The sequence below is a fragment of the Mixophyes fleayi genome, chromosome 4 (genome assembly GCF_038048845.1).
Source record: "Mixophyes fleayi isolate aMixFle1 chromosome 4, aMixFle1.hap1, whole genome shotgun sequence".
NCBI lineage: Eukaryota > Metazoa > Chordata > Amphibia > Anura > Limnodynastidae > Mixophyes > Mixophyes fleayi.
In genome coordinates, this window is record NC_134405.1 from 103,928,166 (window position 1) to 103,949,072 (window position 20,907).

The 20,907-nt window shown below is 39.7% G+C and overlaps 1 protein-coding gene across 4 annotated transcripts in view; it reads right to left on the reverse strand.

The window, feature by feature from the left end:
- PDE8A (phosphodiesterase 8A) overlaps positions 1-20,907 on the reverse strand; it is a 210,221-nt gene that overhangs the window by 32,835 nt on the left and 156,479 nt on the right. For all 4 annotated transcript variants that reach the window (XM_075207924.1, XM_075207923.1, XM_075207922.1 and 1 more), the window contains exons 7-12: positions 11,757-11,835; positions 10,940-11,077; positions 6,431-6,519; positions 5,769-5,820; positions 5,639-5,681; positions 848-925 (exon numbers count right to left, since the gene is read on the reverse strand). In XM_075207924.1, coding sequence (XP_075064025.1) covers positions 848-925; positions 5,639-5,681; positions 5,769-5,820; positions 6,431-6,519; positions 10,940-11,077; positions 11,757-11,835 — 479 coding nt within the window. The remainder of the gene's footprint in view (positions 1-847; positions 926-5,638; positions 5,682-5,768; positions 5,821-6,430; positions 6,520-10,939; positions 11,078-11,756; positions 11,836-20,907) is intronic.

Here is a 20,907-nt window from a genome sequence, read left to right on the forward strand (position 1 = left end):
CAATTATACAGGAAATGACCAAGAACAACCCTGCACACTGAACTCAATTTACACAAAAGAAAACTAAAAACAAAAACACTGGAATTATTGACATCATTTCCTGGAAGTGACACCCAAATGTAGCCCACTTCCTTACTACCACACACCTCGTGTGTCCCAATCACAAAGTTCCACATCCTCCCTACTGATCTTTAAATTATTGCAGGACATCACTTTTTAGCACCTTTTGTGCCCTCTCGCTGTCTGTCTTGTAAACATGCCTGGGTATTAGGATGAAAATAAGCAGTAACCTCCGCATTTGCTGAGCCAATGTGTTTTATTTTATTGGTAACTTTACCTGCTGCTGTGATTCCATTGGTTGTATTTTACCATAATGTATGAATTTAGATTTGTTGCTCTACCTCTAATGGAGGCAGTTTTATTTGTGACTTATCATACACATGCCAAACTGTGTTGCATAATATACTGGGGAACATTTCTAAAAACTGTTGCAAAGCAAAAATGTAGTGTTACCCATAGCAACCAATCAGATCTTTGATTTCATCTTCTAAGCTGAACTTGACAAATGACAGAATCTGTCTGGTTGCTATAAGCTACAATAACTTTTCGCAAATGTCAGTAATGTCTCTTCCATGGCATATGTTTGATTCTTGCCTTACAGACCAACGTAGGTAAAAACAGTAAAATGTAAAATTAATAGACAAAAGGCCCATGGCCTTATGTCTATTAATTTAACCCTGTATAAAAGTGTCACGGCTGTAGCAATATTAGAGCAAATGGATATGATTCTTAATGAAGAAATTAGTTAAATGTTTTTTTATTCCCACTTGTTTAAAAAATTTCATACCGTCACTTCCTCGGGAGGTGGTTGACCTAACATCTAAGGAACCTTTCCGCCTGTCCTTGTGTCTGCAACTCTGGATATCTGTGGGAAAAGTAACATGTTTGTTTGAATCTTACTGAAATTTCTGTTATCAGCTTCCAGCAAAACAACCCTTAACATTCCGGCAATTAAAGTCAGTAATGCAAAACACTGTTAGTCACAGACTAGAATCTAGTGACTATTTCCATCCCCAGTGGCCAAGGACTGTATGCCACTCTCAAAAGTTCCACTGAGCCCCCAGCTTTTTTGAGTATTTCTTTAGACTCTATCATCATCATCATCATTTATTTATATAGCGCCACTGATTCCGCAGCGCTGTACAGAGAACTCATTCACATCAGTCCCTGCTCCATTGGAGCTTACAGTCTAAATTCCCTAATGTACACACACATACAGACAAAGAAAGACAGACTAGGGTAAATTTTGATAGCAGCCAATTAACCTCTTAGTATGTTTTTGGAGTGTGGGAGGAAACCGGAGCACCCGGAGGAAACCCACGCAGACACAGGGAGAACATAGAAACTCCACACAGATAAGGTCATGGTCGGGAATTGAACTCATGACCCCAGTGCTGGGAGGCGGAAGTGCTAACCACTAGGCCTCTATTGTATATTATCATTTTTGTGGAATACAGCCTGTAAACAAATGAAAAGCATTCACAGTACTGCTCTGCTGTATTAATTGGTGTCTTACATATTGTAATTATTTTGCATTGCAAAAAAAGCAGAAACACTATGGTGAGAATAATATGTTTATTAGCAGCTGAGGAGTACAGAGTAACTGTAACCGATATAACCTGCTTCCTAAACATTACTCTATGACAAGACATAACAGATTGTGTATAAACATGAAGGAGCACAAATGCCATGTCACTGCAGTAGTCCATTTTAATTTGGAAAGTAGGACATTTCATTAACAGGAAGTTTTCTCTGAAAAAAAAACCAGCTCATAATTTATAAATGCTCTAAGCATGTTGACCCAAATATAGCAGTTCCAGTTCTTTATTTGTCTGAGAGGCATGTTGGTGTCAATAGCTGAGGGGGAGTACTGACATTGGATTGCTATTTGGAGGTCTCTGGGGTACCTCTTTGGTAAGTTAGCTCTCAATTTAAAAACACATATGTATGGCCCAAATATATGGGACTCTTATTGTTTAGAGTAGGACCACCCTATTAGCAAAAGCACCGTGGAGTGGTGGGTGGCTTCAACATACATTTGCAAATGTGTGCAACTGAGACTTTTGCATTTTTATCTACAGTAGAAATAGCAGATCTGTTGCTGGCTATAGCAGTGTGCTGGGGGAATTTGTCTGTGTTTTTTCCAAATATAGCAGTGTAGCGGGCTCAATTGTAAGAAATTAATCACAGAACAACGTTTTGGCATCACGCACCAGGACAGTCCAACAAAAGTTGGGACGATGGAAAACCTATATAAGCATATAAATGTGGGTAGTACTACGTTAGACTTGTGGCATGATCTGGTGCCTTACGAGATAATGAGGGAGTGCTGAGTGATAGACTCTCAATTACACGGTGTTCCAAAACAGTAGTTATCTATCTGTTCATCCCTCTACCTATGTTGCACCAATGAAATGATGGGGCCATATGGAATTTCCATGTACTCTAGTGTGATAAAGACATAGAGCAGATGTCCTGGGGAGGCGGGGGGCAGGACTATGGCTCAGGGTAGGCAGTCACATACAGGGCAGATGCGGAGTTGCTCGTACACTTGCAGATTTGTACAGCAGATGCCCAGAGAAAAAAACGCAGATATATGTGTACGCAGAGCTGTCTAATGTAGGCCCAGTACAGGAGGGGTGTGTTCTGTAAACGCAGATGAGGCAGACCAGCATGGAGATGCATATATTCCTGTCAGGAGTCATATGTCTGTACAGCCTGTTGACACTGATGATGATGATGGTGGTGGCCAGCACTAGCTAGCTGGTTCTGATTGGCTGATTGTGTATTCACCTCTGTGAATATTATTTTTGCTTTCATTCATATGCAGGAAGGAATATTACATCTGCTTTATACTAAGCATAATGGGGGTGTATGTATGCTTGATGCAACTCTCTGCTACAGGTACAGTGTTAGCCGCATCTTGAGATGTCTACAACTCAGTATCAGGCCCCCAGTGTTTAGGCCAATCACTGAATGGCTGGATCTATACTCTATAAGGCCACACGATTTATGGCTGAATAGGTAGGTTCCATCATTCCACGGGTAGGCCAAAATAATGGAATGGGTGTCAGGGTGGCCTATTTTGGCCAATGTTGTTATTGACAGAAAGGACTGTTCAACATGAGTTTTGAAAGCCAGCAACTGAAAGACAAAATCTAGACGCGCAAGTAGTTAATTTGTGGTTGTGTTGACTAACGCATAGCTTTTTACATGCTCATTCCCACTACTGCATTTCAAATTTTAGAATGCAGCTCCACCTATTTCTCATGCCTTTAATACACACTACCAGTGCAATAGATTGGATTGGAAAAAGAGGGAGCATGGATAACATGTCCATCACTGAAGTACGTCTAAAGCACGTTAGTCTTCATGCATTTTTACCCATGTTCCCAGTGCATGTGTGTGTTCTAGTGCTAAGTGTCATATGTGTAGATTTAATGTTTCACACAGTGATTGGTGCTAAAATGCTTCGAAATACTTTTGTATCTATTTTTCATCTCTAGTGGCCGAAATATGAAAAACATACTATGATCATATACCTTTATTTCCTGGAAACTCTGCATCTACCCTGTTTCTATAAAGCTATATATACATAAGCATATCACCAGTTCTGCTTCATTAGAAAAGTCTGTAGTTTGAGAAAGATTCTTTCATTGCTCATCAGAAAGTTCTGCAGTAAAATGACTGTACAAGCGTCAAAAACTGATTTGATACACTCGGGAGAAAAGGGTCTTGGCAACGTTTTTGCAAACTTAATTTTAAGTTGCTGATTGTATGTTCATCATAAAATGATTTTCCCCCTTTAGACAACTTTAATGGATTAATTTAGTTCTGGTCCTCTTCTGCTTTTGCCAAGTCTTTTATGCAATCTAGGTTGTTTATTTAAGCTGCCCTTGTATATGAAACAAAATTGCTCTGTTTCATTATATCCAAGGGCAACACAAAGAAATATCTATGCTTAGATGATATAAAAGTCTTAGTGAACAAGGCAAGTTTATTGAAATTTCTAGGTGTACTTTTCCTAACGTAAAAAAAGTGCTTCAAAACACCCAAAACTGCTATGAAGAATATCCCAATGTTTCCTCTCTCTCACAATTCATTTAAGCCAAAAGCCGAGTAGTATATTAGGATATGCACTAGGTGAGCCATCTATGAACACCAGTTATGATCCAGTGCACATTTGGTAGTGTGCACCAATACACGGGGTCCAAAGTTGTAGATGAACTTGTATAAACCATTAAAGGAGCAAGACCGATTTAAATGAGATATATATATATATATATATATATATATATATATATATATATATATATATATATATATATATAATATATTTATTAGGACTGATGTGGTTTACTTTTGGTAGCGTATTCAAGTAAATTTATTATTTATATTATAGGCATTATATTGTGAAAAGCAAGCACGTTTTTGTGATCCTTCCCATTGATACTTTCTAGCAAATACTGTAACCCCAGATAATTTAAAAATCTAGTTCTCCAGAACTTAAGGATATGCAATCCCTATATGTGTACTATGGTTTTGATAATATATAAGGCCTGATGCAGATATTGGGCCATAAACAGAAGTACAGTTTTGTGCGACTACACGTGGGTACAACTTACCCAAATGGAAAATAAATCTGTCTTCGGAAAATTGTGGGAATACACATGTCGGGTGCCTGGCACCATTTGGGAAAGCTTTCATGCTGTGTGACATTCACTGATTTTTGCGAATGGGTGACACACATATAAAGCATTAATGGTACACACAATGCATGATAAAATCATGGAATTTCTTTTCCACAGAACATGGGGAACCTGTCACAGGAGGGTGTGATGGATTTTCTCAGCACACCATCACTAGTAGATGTAGTGTTATCTCCACTATCAATAGCTGGCACACAAGCTACTTCACACCCAGCTAACACTAGTTTTAATAGTGTTGATGACAGGGTGACCCAATCTGGTCCTGCCATGTACCCCAACAGGACGCCCCTACATGCACACACTTGTCTCTGGTGATGTCACAGTGTCACATCATTCTCCCTGAACTGAGTTTAGAGCTTCTGCATAGAGCACGCAGTGTTCACATTGATAGAGAACCCCATCCCAAGCAGCCTGGGCACAACATGGTAAGATATATAAATGTATGGTGACTAATCAAACAGGCGTTAATACAAACGTCAGACCAGTCGCATCTAGGGACATCAATACAAATTATGTACTGAAGTCACAGAATGACCGATGTAACTTTAGTGCTAGTACTATATGGCATAATGATCTGATACCCTCCATGTCCCACTCTCTTAAAATTACATAGATCTTTAAGGATGTATCTCTTCCCTGGTTCCAGGATCACACAATATCATACTCCCAGTGTACTACAGTGAATTGTGTAGTTTTTGCTTAGGACAGCTGAATACTGCAATCCTTATTTTTGTTTCCTGGGCCTAAGCACGGCCCTGTAAAGATATTGCTAACATACAGGGACAGGTATGTACTAAGCTTTAGCATACAAGAAGTTGTTACACAATGTGACTGTAAAACATATTAATCCTATTACCAGAAAGACAAACCTGTTTGAGACTCAGCCTGAACTCGCTCACATTGTTTTTCTACCTGAAAGTAAATGTCAACAATCAGTCTCTGACATGACAATAATATGGAGATGCACAGTACATGTGTTACATAAAGAATCTTACATACCTTATTGTTGTCATTACACGGCCGGCTAATAGACACATAGTGTCTGATCTTACTGTAAAAAGAGACTCTGCTTTAAATTTGCACATCTAAACTACGGAGAGTAAAAAGCTATAGTGTGCGTATACACACACATTACATTATACAAACAGTACAGTAGAAAGTCCTGTAATAATGGCATTTAGCTTTACGTAGAAGTCACTTTCATTATTAAGAAAGCTGTGGTAATAATGACTCATTTGCAATTTCCTAGAATTACCTGGCTGAGCATCACGGCTGGATATTATGTCTCTTGTACAAGACAATAGTGTCCATTTGATTGCTGAGATTTGTAGACAGGGTGTGTGGTGTTGTATTTGCCAGAGCACAAGTTTGCTGCTAATACAATATTATGCAATAATCTCTTCTCCCTAGCGCTGGGAGAACAGCTCCACATCTCCGACCTAGCGGTGGCTTGGGGTGAGTGGTAGGGGGTGACCCAAACAGCAGGGATCCCAGCCACTAGGTGGGGAGAGGTTTATTGCATAATATTAACGGTGGTTGGAGTTTTTTTCGTTAAATACTTTTGGTGCTAATGTGGTGAGTGATTTGAGAGGCAAACACAGCAGAATTATGCACAATACCTGCACGCTTCCCCAAGCTCCAAAGATGTCAAAATGGCTTACCCTCGATGTCCAAAAACAGGAATTATCTTCACATTTTGCTGGATATTATCACCGTTTTTGTTTTTGGCATAGTAAACACCTTCCCATTCCTGTGAGATAATAAGTATTAATTAAAACATATGTTCGACAGCCCACATGTAAATAATAAAAACAAAATCTTATGATTGCTAATGTTTTTTCTTTGTATCTATTCTGTGTTTGTTGATTTTCATGACACTGCTGATGCCCCTGTGTGGGTTTAGTTTAGTATTGTTAATGTTAAGATGAAAAATATGTAAAACGTTCAATAAAAATGTCCAGATTTAAAAGAAAAAAAACTAAAAAACAAAATCACAATAAACAACATTGATACCGGAATTAGAAATACACCAAATTCAAAACTTGGTTCAGGGTAAATGCTTTTTAGCACGACCTTTGTCCAAATTATTAGGATTCAGTACCAAATACAAATCCTGAGTTTTTAAATTCATGTGTTTTACTAGTATTCATAAGAATATTTTGTACAGTGATTCAGTATTTGGCTGAAACCTGAAAGTTTTCCATATAGTCGGAAACGTGTGATATGCTATAATTGTGTGTTTAAGGGCAATGCACATGTGAACTACAAACATTGCAGCATATGGCCATGCCTCTTGGACCTTTCTTAAGGCACATCTGTATTGCAAGTGTAAATACTTAAATAATTTCCTACAACATTTTAATTAGGCACCAAACACAGTCAATTTACATCATGCATGTATTAAGTGACATCACTCATATTTCGTGATGTCACACCTATATTAAGTGATGTATAAGGTACACAAACACATACATGCATGGCTTGCGTATGCTTTTAGAAATAAGTATGCTTCTGATTAAATCAAGTGCTCTGTTCAGATACATGTATACTGTTCAAAACACCACAGAGACTGTATGGTTCAGATTCAGCCCCCAACATTTCATTATATGATCCTTATTCCAGAGCCGTAACTTAGAATTCTAGTGCCTGGGGCGAGGAAGACAAATGCCGTCCCCTAACCCTCAATTTTAACCAAATTAACCTAAAATATTCCTAATTTGCGCCCCCCTTCAGCGTTGCACCCTGGGCGGTTGCCCCTGTCACACAGCCATAGTTACGGCCCTGCCTTATTCAATTGAAAATAGAAGCCAGCCGTGGTCTGAGGCACAGTGAACAAATGGGTTGCAGCTGTGTTTTAGATTATCTTAAAGGTAGATCATACAATTGAATGTTTCCCACTAAAAACACAAACTGATTTGCACACTCTGGGCCTGATTCATTAGTGATCTTATCTGCCGTTTTTTGCTTCTCTTAAGCAATCCACTCTGTGCATGCTCAGAAAAGGGAGATAAGAAGCAAAATCCACTGCGTAAGTGAAGAATTTCTTAAGTTAAGATGAAAATCTTAACTTCACTCTTATCTCCCCGTTTCTTCTTAACAATAAGCATCTTAAGTTTTGCACAAGATAAGAGCACTAATGAATCAGGCCCCCTGTTAGGTGTTTTGAACAAAAATTGTGTATCTGAACCAGTAGCACTTGATTTAAATAGAAACACACTTTTTTTGTAGTAGGATACTGGCTGTAAAAGGTGTGTTTGTTTACCTTTCATGCTGATTAATATATATGTGACATCACTTAACATACGTGTGACATTTAGGGCCTAATTCATTAAGGAACGTAAATCCTGATATGTGCCGCAAAATTGTTATGTGCATGCCCAGAATTGGACTCTACTCCAGCCAACAGAAGTGTATGCAACTCATCTTCCAATGCAAAGGACACTTCCAACAGTCTACTATTTCAAGGACGGAACAGGGGAGGGAAGGATGCATGTAGGCAAGGTACAGTAAGGCTGTGCTAAGGCCGAACGCACGAACATCTGTCCGATTCAAGCTTTGGGCATCTCTCAGCTACGGTATTTTTAGCCTTATCATTTGCACCAGTTACAGGTCAGGTGTAAGTACTGATTGATAGTGATGACGGCTGTGTACGCAAGTTACTACATGTGTTTTCAAATAAGACCAACTGTAAAAATCATTTTATGTATAGTAGTCATTAAGAACATCATGATAAATGTATTTCATGATAAAAATAAAAATGAAAAATAAATAAATAAAATAAATGTCAATGTATTTTTATGAATGATTTTTTATGAATGATTATATTATTAACAAGTGTTAATGTGTTTAATAATTTTTTTTAACTGCATTCTGATGGAACTTTATACCTACATTTACATTGTGCGTATCCTGCAATGTTGCAATGTGTTGTGTCTGACTGCATACAGCAAGTGCTGTATAGGCAGAGCGAACTTATACCCGTATTCATATGGATACGCTTATTGAGATCCGCTTGTACTTGAATGCGGGCGTACTTGTGTGCAAATTCTGTCCAATTTTAGACAATAAAAAACACAAATTGCGTTAACTTTGTGTCCTTTGGTGAATCAGTTCCATAGTCGTTATGTTTTTGTTTTTTTTTAAGAGTGTGTACGAACGAAGAACAATTACAGTGCTCTTCACCATCTGTTAAAAAAATGTAGACATTTCAAAATGAAATTTAAATGAATTAAAGTCAGAAGAAACACATCCAGTGTGGCTTGGTACTGCCTCTGCATGCCTCTCATTGATGCTATTGGATTGTGTGTCCTATGAGCAAGTATAATATTATCATATGGTACACACATTTGGGGGCTGATGCTGAGTTGGACCTATACGTGTTTGCGTGGGTTTCCTCCGGTCGCTTTGGTTACCTCCCACACTCCAAAAACATACTAGTAGGTTAATTGGCTGCTATCAAATTAACCCTAGTGTGTGTTATGGAATTTAGACTGTAAGCCCCAATGGGGCAGGGACTGATGTGAGTGAGTTCTTTGTACAGCGCTGTGGAATTGGTGGCGCTATATAAATAAATAAATGATGATGATGATATGCGTCCAAAAATAAGCTCTATCAAGACAAACCTAAAAATAGCGTATATTAAGTCCATATGCTGAATCAGAAACATCTCCAGATGTATTCAGCCCTGCACCAGTAGCATACACGCTAGGGTTACTTCAGACATACAACAGATACGCTTACACCAAACCAGGTCATAAGCACAAGAATATCTTTTTAAACATTTGATGCATTTGCTACTAGGTTTCATTAAATGAAAAAAAAAAAAAACCTCTGTAATACAGCCAGAATAATCTTGCTTCTGATGTAGGAATGAAGGGACGATCAATGAAGAAAGCACTATCAGTTTCAGCAGTCAATCTAATGCGGTTAGATAGTGGTGGTGACTATCATCATCATCATCATCATCATTGTGAATTTGCAGCAATCCTCAAGGCACCCACAAATGATACAGCTACTGACAGGGGTATATGCACCTCCGTACTGGCCTGCCTCAGATCACAACTAGGAGAAGACGCTCTTACTGTACTCAGACTATGTTTGACAGCCCCTTCCCTACCCTGTTTCACCTCTCTAAGTATAAAGTGGTGTAAGTGTCAGACATGCATATGGACGTAGGCTTATACATTATGTTGTGGGCATGCGCAGAACTGATGTGCGTATTTTATGATAAACAACCGGATGTATGCCCAACTTAGCATCAGCTGCCTTGTCTTTTTTGAAGCTGCTCTAATAATATATATATATGTATGTATATGTATGTGTATATATATATATATATATATATATATATATATATATATATACATATATATCCATGTATAAGTATGTATAAGTATGTATGTATGTGTGTGTATATATATATATATATATATATATATATATATATATATATATATATATATATATATATATATATATATATATATGTGCCCTCTCGTCTTCCTACCATCTTGATGTGATCAGATAAGCTTTTATATTTCAATCCCATATACAAGTTTTAATTTACATATTTTAATAAAACGTTTAAAAAGAACTAGTATGGCCGACATTATCAATTCGGGTATATCCATACTTGCCAAAGTTTTATACCTCTACCTCCGGGATCCCGGAGAGAAGGTAAAGTGTGAAGATGGAAGTGGGTGGGACGAGTTGTGTGATTTTGGCACCCGCTCTTGCAACGTAATAACTCAAAAGCGTAATTTTGCTGCGGGAGCAGGGATAAAATTACACGATTCACTGCAAATTGCGACATTGAGGATCTCATCCTGCCCACTTGACTAGGAAGTGGGCAGATGGACAGATGTGGGAGAATTGCTTACTCTCCCGGGAGTCGGGGAGACCTACCCGTAATTCTTGAGTCTCCCGGACAGTAGAGTGGGCAAGTATGGATATATCCTTATTGAAAGTGTTCAAGGCAGGCCTATTGTGTGCTACACCCAGTCATTGTGTACTGGAGAAAGGGCAGCTAGAATCACCATCACCATTTATTTATATAGCGCCACTAATTCCGCAGCACTGTACAGAGAACTTAAAGACATAAACAAAAAACTACTAATAGTAATAATATATATATTTAAACAAATTTAACTTGAACACATATTTTCACCTACCTTTCCCGTTTTAATACAAGAATTAATAGTATCTATGAAATCAGATTTTTTTTCATTAGTAGGCACTTCAATTAATTCTTTTCCATATAATTCATCCTTCTGATAACCCATCATACTTTCGAAAGCAGGATTCACATACTGCAAGGAGAAATTAGATATCAGATAACAGTTTAACAGTACACTGATCATAGAACTTCACATAACTAAAATCAGATCACATTCATTATCCAATAAAAAACGGTGGATATTTGTCTACAGCAAGGGTTCTGAAACTTTTTCTAATTGTGAAATTTCCAAAAGTTCCTGAATTTTTTTTTGTATTCTTATCTTTGTCTTAGAATGAACTTAGAATTATAATACAATAAATTCGGACTTTTCAGTGCCCAACAAATTACATAGTAGAGTACAAAGCAGACCACTAGTTAGCTGGCCACTACTGATAGGTCACTCATACACCATGTAATCATTAATTGTACTGAAATGGTGTTGTGATTAATTGCTAGATCAAACCACTACAAAATCATACAATGATTGTCTCAGATTTCTTTCTACTTCCTCCTCAGCCAACATTACTTATTATGTTTCTTGTGGAACACTTTCATGTAGCGTATGGAACACTAACAAGACTCAAACAACTAACCTGTGGCTCACCAGCATTTGTATAACTACAAGGCCCAGCATGCCGTGCCAGCCTGTGGAGAGTCAAGCTAAGGACCCAAGGTTATCTAACTGTGTTCTGCATAACACATCGATGATATTGTAAAAATACTGTTTTTGTCATTAAGGTTTGCAGCTGTGATCACATATTTAACCGTACCTGTATTTTGTGATCCTCATTTGTAATTTCAATGGCTTCTTGACTCTTCTCTAGTGTAGTAAATAGTGAATTACAAGCCCTTAAAATAAACACAGTTAAACAGTTACTGTGGTTGAAAAAGACATGTGTTCATCAAGCTCCTTTCACATTCCTAATAGTCTGCAAGCTACTGCATAGCAATCCAAAGTTTCTAATTGCCACAGGCAACCATGAAGTAATCCACAGCTCTGAAGTTCAGGAGGATGCGGGGTGTGTTAATGTACTTTTACACATCTTCCAAATATAAGTATAGCAGAAAAATGGAATAGACGGAGAGGAACCTTTAAGCCAAAAATATGTTCATGCACTTCCAAAAACATGCCCATCTTCGGATTCCATGGGGACCCACAGACAAATATATATATTTCTAGGCAGGAAATTCTCCAAAAGTAGAGGAAGCAGAAAGAGAATGTAAGTGGGAGATAAAACTTTACATTCAGTAAAAATGACCAATGCCACTTACTATTTCACTTTTGTAAAAGAGTCTCCTATGTTTCATGGTTTTAACAGTGGTGGAAGTGGGCCAGTTTACAGTGATATGTCAAACTGCTTCCATTGTAAAACTATCACATTCCATTCACTTATATTTTCCATACCGCCACTTCTAAATTTCCACCTCGACCACTGGGTTTCACTACATGGCACTTTATGCATTCAAATGGAGGAATGTTACGTCATCAACAGTCTGTGTGATCGCTACATGGAACTAATTAGGATGCACTTCCATCTGTATGACTATGAAGCATTTTGTTTTTCACATTTTATTTGCTTACATTATGGAATCAAAATTGATTTTTTTCCAGAGATTCTTACCACTGATCAACACAAAATCTGTAAAATATCTAAAATGTTTTACAATTAGTACAAAATATAAAAAAAGCAACAACAGAAAATAGTTAATTGGTTAAGTTCATTATCCCCTTTGTTAAGATACACCTAAATAAATCCCAGTGTATTCAGTTGTCTTCAGAGGTCACATAGTTAATTGACCTAAGTCTTCTTGTATACAAAAAATCCCACAAATGGTGTGTGTGTGTCTAAACAAGTGATTCATCATGAAGATCAAAGAACATTCAAAGAAAATCTGAGACAAGGGTATTGAAAAGAACCAACCATGGGAATAATACAAGAAGAGTTTACTTTTAATATTTAAATTAAATTATACAGCAATGCCATGTCCATCATTAAGAAATGGATACAATACGGTACAAACATAATTTCTGTTGATCAGTGGTAAAATTCCCAAATAAATTAATTTTGCTTCTATGATGCAAGACTCTAAAAGGTGAAAAATGCCAAAGGTGGGGGGGGGGGGGGTGAATAATTTTTAAGTGCCACTCTCCCAATGCACTGCAATCCAAGGAAATTTTTACATAATTTGACATATTCCTATTTATCCTATTAATCTAAAAAATGAATACACTTATTTAAAGGCTAATTAATCTTTTCTATTAAACATGTTCTAAAATACCCTTCATGCCAGTTGCTGGAAATTTGGGGGCCCTGCCCTGGGATCCCCATACTCTATGCTGTTCTATTCTACTTTGCCCCCCAATAGAGAGTCTGATACATAAGTAGGCTCCTATCCGATTGCTATGTCTTCCAATGTCATCAGTGTAAAGCTGAGCGGTAATGTAACGAGGGACGGATGTGCTGGCCCAACAGAAAAATGAACACCAGCAGCGCAGTTTAGAGGGTGCCAGGAGAGAGACTCAGTCAACGGGAAGAGAAGGTGGAAAGGGTTTAATTACAAAATGTTCAATAGAAATGTGGAATTAGCCTTTAAATCACATGGTTCCTCAGTAGTTTGGAAGTGTACCACGTCTTAAAAATAACAAACACGTGTATTATGTTTCTTACATACTGAAAAGTACAAATGCTACAAATATAAACACCAAGTTTCCAGCTGGATAGCCCTGGTCTCTGTTTTGCAATGCAAACTCCAAGGTTCCATTCATCATAGAACACATATGCTGCACAGGCCAGACAGAAAGGGGTTGAGATGCTGAGCACTGTCAGATTTTTGAGAACACATCAGAAACATTTCCTCTACTATGCTGCTGAAGATTCCAGCGTACGTCTAAAATCAAATTCAAAGATAATTGACAAAAAAAGTATGTTTCTACTGGCTCAGCAGCAACATTTTCATTCATTCATTTAGCTTAATAGTTTTCCCAGAATCTTGTGGTTATAGATCTTTCCGTTCAGCTGTGCTGATCTAAGGGCCTAGCACAGACAGCAAGTAAAAGACATGGCTTATTGTTATTTAAATCGGCACCTCTCCCATCTTTTAGTGGTCAGTATTTGGTGCCAGCATCCCCCCTATTGGCATAAAAATCATCGTCATCTATGACCCCAGTGCTGTGAGGCAGAAGTGCACCATAGAGAAGCAAATTTTCATTAATTGTTATGTGTGTTTCATAATGGTAAATGTGTCTATGCCTAATTCGTCTGCCACTCTGGAATGCCCTCCTTCTTGAACAGGCACAATGATAGCGCTGCTTAACATTCCCTCAGCGGTGAAATGTACCTCTATACACCAGCTGTCCTGACACTAAGGGGTAAATGTATCAAGCTGAGAGTTTTCTGGCGGGTTTAAAAAGTCAATCAGATTCTAGCTATCATTTACTTAGTACATTCTACAAAATGACAGCTAGAATTTGATTGGTTGCTATAGGCAACATCTCCACTTTTCAAACCCGCCGGAAAACTCTCAGTTTGATACATTTACCCCTAAGCCTGATCACCAAACTACATAATCATTGTCTGGATTACTTAAGGCTTACACAGCAATTTTTTGTGGTTTCAATACCCATGTAAATCAACGCTGTGCTTACAGGGGGATCCCAAGCTCAACTCTAAACAAGGCAATTAATTGTCCAGTTCTGAATAGACCTACCAGCACTGGGGTGTACAGTAGAGAGATGCAAATGGTAAATAACGGTAGAGTAATGCATAAAATGAGCAGTAGCTAGCCCCAGCTGTGGTATGAAGATGAGATCCGAAAATAATGAAGTAGGTTTATAGTATTCTTTATAGGTAAGAGTGTATTTAGAGAAGTCACGATTACATGTGACTACTAATATGACACAACACATGTATTATACTCCACATTAAAGAATAGATACCCAGACTGAGAAAATGTTCCTAGATTTTATATGCAACAATTTATTCTTGATTAGCATTTGGTGGAAACTGAAGAGCAGACCAAATTTGGGTCCAGTAGTTTATCGCAGAAAATGGAAAATGGAACTGCGGGACAAAAAAGATTTTGAGGCTTAGACATCACTGGCCTGCCTCCAACACCCAGCAGTCCACTGATTGCTGGACTTCACAATTATAACCCAGGTGGGCTCAGACTCAGGCTAGAGATGACAGAACACCTCTTTCAGGTGTTACCACTAACCTCCAGTACCGATGACACTGTGGGGAATCACCAATCATCATCATCATCATTTATTTATATAGCGCCACTAATTCCGCAGCGCTGTACAGAGAACTCATTCACATCAGTCCTTGCCCCATTGGAGCTTACAGTCTAAATCAGAGCTGGATTAAGGCTCTGGGGGGCCCGGGGCACTTTAGACAGGGGGGCCCCTATGATGTAGCATGGTTATCATTTTATACAAATGCACAGGCAATACAGTGTGCACTACTGTTAGTTGCACACAGCTCTGCCTTCACCAGCAGTACAGTGTGAAGTGGGACATACCTCCCAACTGTCCTTGTAGTCGGACCCAATCCTGACTACACGAGACAGTCACCCAAATTCAGGACTGCCCGACCAGATTCAGGACAGTTGGTAGACTGTCCTGCTCTCTTACCTGTTCTTATCACTGACCTCACCTGTGGCTGCTGGAGTCTTTAGCTCAGTTGCTGCTTGTATGGATGATGGAATGTTGGAGGCCCTATATGGGAAAAAAAATGGGTACATGAAATTTTAGAAAATTCCAACCAGCCCCAGCATTATTACCACAATAGTATTCCTATTTAATATATAAACAAATTTCCCTCCCTCCAAACAGCCTCAGCAATAAATTAAATGGCGTTTAAAAAATATAACCATTTCCCACATCCACGGCATTAAATAAATTATATCCACATTTAATAAAAAGACCTAATTTTCCCCAAAACAGACCCACATTCATTTTTGAACTTCCAAACCACCCTAGCATTAACTTTTAAGGTCCAATCACCCCATCTTAAATTGATAGACCCCACTATTAAATTAAATTGCCCCACCATCACCCCACAATAAAATAGCACCCATTAAATAATTAGCATCCACCTGCAATCCAAGATTAAATTAATAACCTACCTCCCACAATATATTAAGAACACCCCTTCCCTCATACATTTTATTAGCATACTACCCCCTCTCCCTCACACATTTTATTAACATACTACCCCTTCTCCCTCACACATTTTATTTACATACTACCCCCCCTCACACACACATTATATTTACATACTACACCCACAAACTTTGTTCTATCCATGCACTGTATGGTATTGTTCTCTTCACACATGGGACGGCACCTGTCATGTGGTGCATGTCCCATGTGACACCAATAGCAGCCACACATAGGGTAAGGGGGGGAACGGATCGTAAGGATCCGCGGCCAATGATAGAAGTAATAGAGACTTGGGCCAGTGCAGGGACCTGCCCAAAATAGTCTTTTTTTTTCTGTCCGGCCCAGCGGGCATATGCCCCCCAGCTCTCTGTCCCAGCCCGTCCCTGAAATTAGCATTGATACTGCACATTAAAAAAAAAGAAGCATGTTATCAAGGTTTCTTTTTTTGAATGTGCGGTATCATTGCTATATATGTGAGTGTGTGTGTGTGTGTATATATATATATATATATATATATATATATATATATATATATATATATATATATATTTATTCTCTAATAATGATTAGATGATTAATGATTATGACCCAGACCCACTCCTGTCACCCACAGACACCCAGTCACACTCAGACCCACTCCTATTACCTACAAACAGTCAGACCCACTCCTGTCACCCACAGACACTCAGACCCTCCCCTGTCACCCACAGACACTCAGACCCTCCCCTGTCACCCACAGACACTCAGACCCTCCCCTGTCACCCACAGACCCTCTCCTGTCACCCACAGACACTCAAACCCTCTCCTGTCACCCACAGACACTCAGACCCTCTCCTGTCACCCACAGACCCTCTCCTGTCACCCACAGACCCTCTCCTGTCACCCACAGACACTCAGACCCTCTCCTGTCACCCACAGACACTCAGACCCTCTCCTGTCACCCACAGACACACAGACCCTCTCCTGTCACCCACAGACACTCAGACCCTCTCCTGTCACCCACAGACACACAGACCCTCTCCTGTCACCCAGACACTCAGACCCTCTCCTGTCACCCACAGACACACAGACCCTCTCCTGTCACCCACAGACACTCAGACCCTCTCCTGTCACCCACAGACACTCAGACCCTCTCCTGTCACCCACAGACACTCAGACCCTCCCCTGTCACCCACAGACCCCCCATGTTCAGTCACCTTTGGTCAGGCCTCTGGCTGGCAGGTTAAGCTGGCCACTCTTCATGCCTCCTTGATCAGCCCCTGGGGCACCGCCGGCTCTCTGATCTATGAAGCTGTCCAGGGATTAGGAGCTGCTGCTGCTGCACATGCGCAGCAGCTCCATTTCAGCCTCTTAGAATGTACAGCAGCCGCGGTGCTGCTTGTACATCAGGCCAGCTGACACATTTTGTGAGGGGTGAGGGGGAAGGGGGGGGGGGTGCGCCTACGTCAGGGGAGCCCCACAGCCGCGCGCACAAGCAGAAGAATCGGATCACCAACTGACAGGTGATCCGATCAGCGTGCGGCCGGCGGCGGCGGGGGGCCCTCAGAGAGAGGGGGGCCCGGGGCACATGCCCCCTGTGCCCCCCCCTTAATCCGGCCCTGGTCTAAATTCCCTAATATAGACACACACTCACACACAAAGACAGACAAGGGTCAATTTTGATAGCAGCCAATTAACCTACTAGTATATTTTTGGAGTGTGGGAGGAAACCGGAGCACCCGGAGGAAACCCACGCAAACACAGGGAGAACATACAAACTCCACACAGATAAGGCCATGGCCGGGAATTGAACTCATGACCCCAGTGCTGTAAGGCAGACGCGCTAACCACTAGACCACTGTGCAGCCCCCAATCAACCAAACACTATAAGAACCTACTCAGTGCGCTCCTCAGTGTCTGAGTATCAATTGTTGTCTTCACTCCTGTGTCCAGTTTCTCCGACAGCAGCACACCCATACCCGCACTTCTATCTGCTGTGTTTTTTATCGGCAGAGTCATCATACCAGATAAATACTCTCTTTCACGGAGGGAACCAACTGCACTGGGCCGCAACCTCTGTCCTCATTGAGCAAAGTCAACATCCTCTTGCAGGTGATCCCTGGTGAAGTCTGGTGGGGGTCCTAGAATCCACACCAGAGTATTTGGTTGCGCTAATCCCGCCTGTTAGTTATTATGATCTGTGTGTGTGTGTGTGTGTACTCTGCTACACTTGCTGTCTATCTCTGCTCTACAGGGTCACTGCGATATACTACTTTGTATCCATTTGTTTACTGTCTTAACAACGTCAACACATCTGTGTACCTTATTGAACGATATGCGCTCTTCAAACAGTGCCAACACATCCGTGCACCTTATTCCACGGTACGCGCTGCCCAGGCAGTGCCTACAAACTTTGTGTACTACATTGCACGTTACCAAACTCCCACACTTCGTGTACTCAGCTGTACCCCAGGCATTTTGCCTACAGTGTGAAATATCTCACTGTATTTCGGTGGGACAATCTCTCTTTTGTATGGCATGAATACATCTATCTGTATGTTCTACCGTAGATACAAAACCCCAAGTTCTCACAGACCACTTGTTTCAACTTAGGTCTCTGTCAAATTTAATGTGATATACATATTGAAACAAAAAGTATGCATATAATATTTGTAGTGCACTTAACCTGCAAACTAGAAATATGGATAATATGGAATAACACGGAATCCAATCAGTGTGGAATAGTTACAAGGTTTCCCATGCTTCTAGATGGATGCCATATTATATATCCAACCACTGAGAAGGGCCTTGGGATGGAGACTGCTTAATTTTTCCACAATCTCCCACAACTACTCTATTCTCTTACAACTGCAACTTGACCAACACTTTCATATTTTGGCCCTCCCACAGTTCTAGTGAGAACAGTTTTTTTTAACTAGCCTTGCTAATTGAAATTGGGGCTTTCACTTTGAAGGCCCAATGTACGTGCAATCTATCTCAAACAGTGTTCAGTTTTCAGTTCTTCTTCAAAAGAGGAAAAAGCCATTTTTATTCCCGTATCTCTTGGCCATAAGACTCTGACAGAAGCTAGTCTTTATACCCACCCTTCACCATAAGGGTGTGTTGCATTACCCTGGGATCAATTGGAACAACATACAGGGAATAGATCTTCAGCTAACTCTGAGAGGTAATATTCAGTAATGTCAGAAAGGTAGGAGCTATAAGGACATACCGACCCACCCCACAAGTGATGTAGACCCCCTCTATACAAAAGTTAAAAAAATGCAAAAAAGGGAATAAAACGATTAACAAATAAAAGTTGTGCAGTGGATTAAAGGTGTAGTGCAAAGTACCCTACTAATCATGTGGTGTCCCTACTCCCAGATTGGATTGTGCAGCCCCTGGTACAAGATAGTGCATTCTACAAGATAGGTACAGCAACATAGAAGTCTTTTTAGCAAGAGTGAGAGGTCTGAAGGGAGGTAGGATAACAGGAGTAGGTAAATGGCAGATCGGAGAGCATATTTTATAGATATAGATTATACAAATTGCCGTTTAGGTCCCAATATGCGATATATACACTGGAAATTCAATCTTTAATCCCCATATATATTAGGTTGCACTGAAGATACTCTTCAATATTGTTATTTTATGTCCACTATAGTCGGGGTCAGTCTACCAGAACGTTTCCATTACCAACATAATAAGATATCTGCTTGCTTTTGTTTGTTCTCTGACTCTAATAAAAGCAGTTTAAATAAGGTGCTTACAATAACTTATGACAGTTAGACAACAAGGAATTATCAATTTAATTCCAAAACATAAAACTTCTTCAGATCGTAATCCACATATATTTCATATTTTCATACTCAATAAAGAGCAGCAGAATAAAGTTAAACATGGCATAAATATGGCATAAACATGGCATAAATATGGCATAAACATGGCATAAACATGTAGATTTACTACTTCCTATTCATTTTCCAAAATTATTCAATCATTGCATAGTGAAAATGTAAACAATTAGTTGGGTCATGAAGGGAAGCAGTTAACCAGCAAATGTGCAGTAGACACTGGGAAAGTATATAGGAAATAACTGGAGAGCCCCACTGCCTACCTATATTTTGTCCTTATACATGAGCAACAGACACACTAACGCTAACAACAGACACACTAACATTAACAACAGACACACTAACATTAACAACAGACACACTAACGTTAACAACAGACACACTAACACTAACAACAGACACACTAACACTAACAACAGACACACTAACGCTAACAACAGACACACTAACACCAGACACACTAACGTTAACAACAGACACACTAACACTAACAGACACACTAACACCAACAACAGACACACTAACGCTAACAGACACACTAACACTAACAACAGACACATTAACGCTAACAACAGACACACTAACACTAACAACTGACACACTAACATTAACAACAGACACACTAACACTAACAACAGACACACTAACACTAACAACTGACACACTAACACTAACAACTATACTCTTTACATTACATAGGAGACTTTGGAGGTTGTATATTTACCACCTCCTGGGGCCTCATTAATTATGCTAACAACCACATACTCCAGATTTTCAGTGCTTTGTTTGGTTTATGTGTAGTATAGAAGGGATCTGGAAGCTGGAGGTCACTTACAAAGTGCATATGGCAAAACACCTTGGGTTTGCACCTGTGCGTCTGGATGTACTTCAAGGCCCATGTCTACTCTGTAGTGTACAGAGACG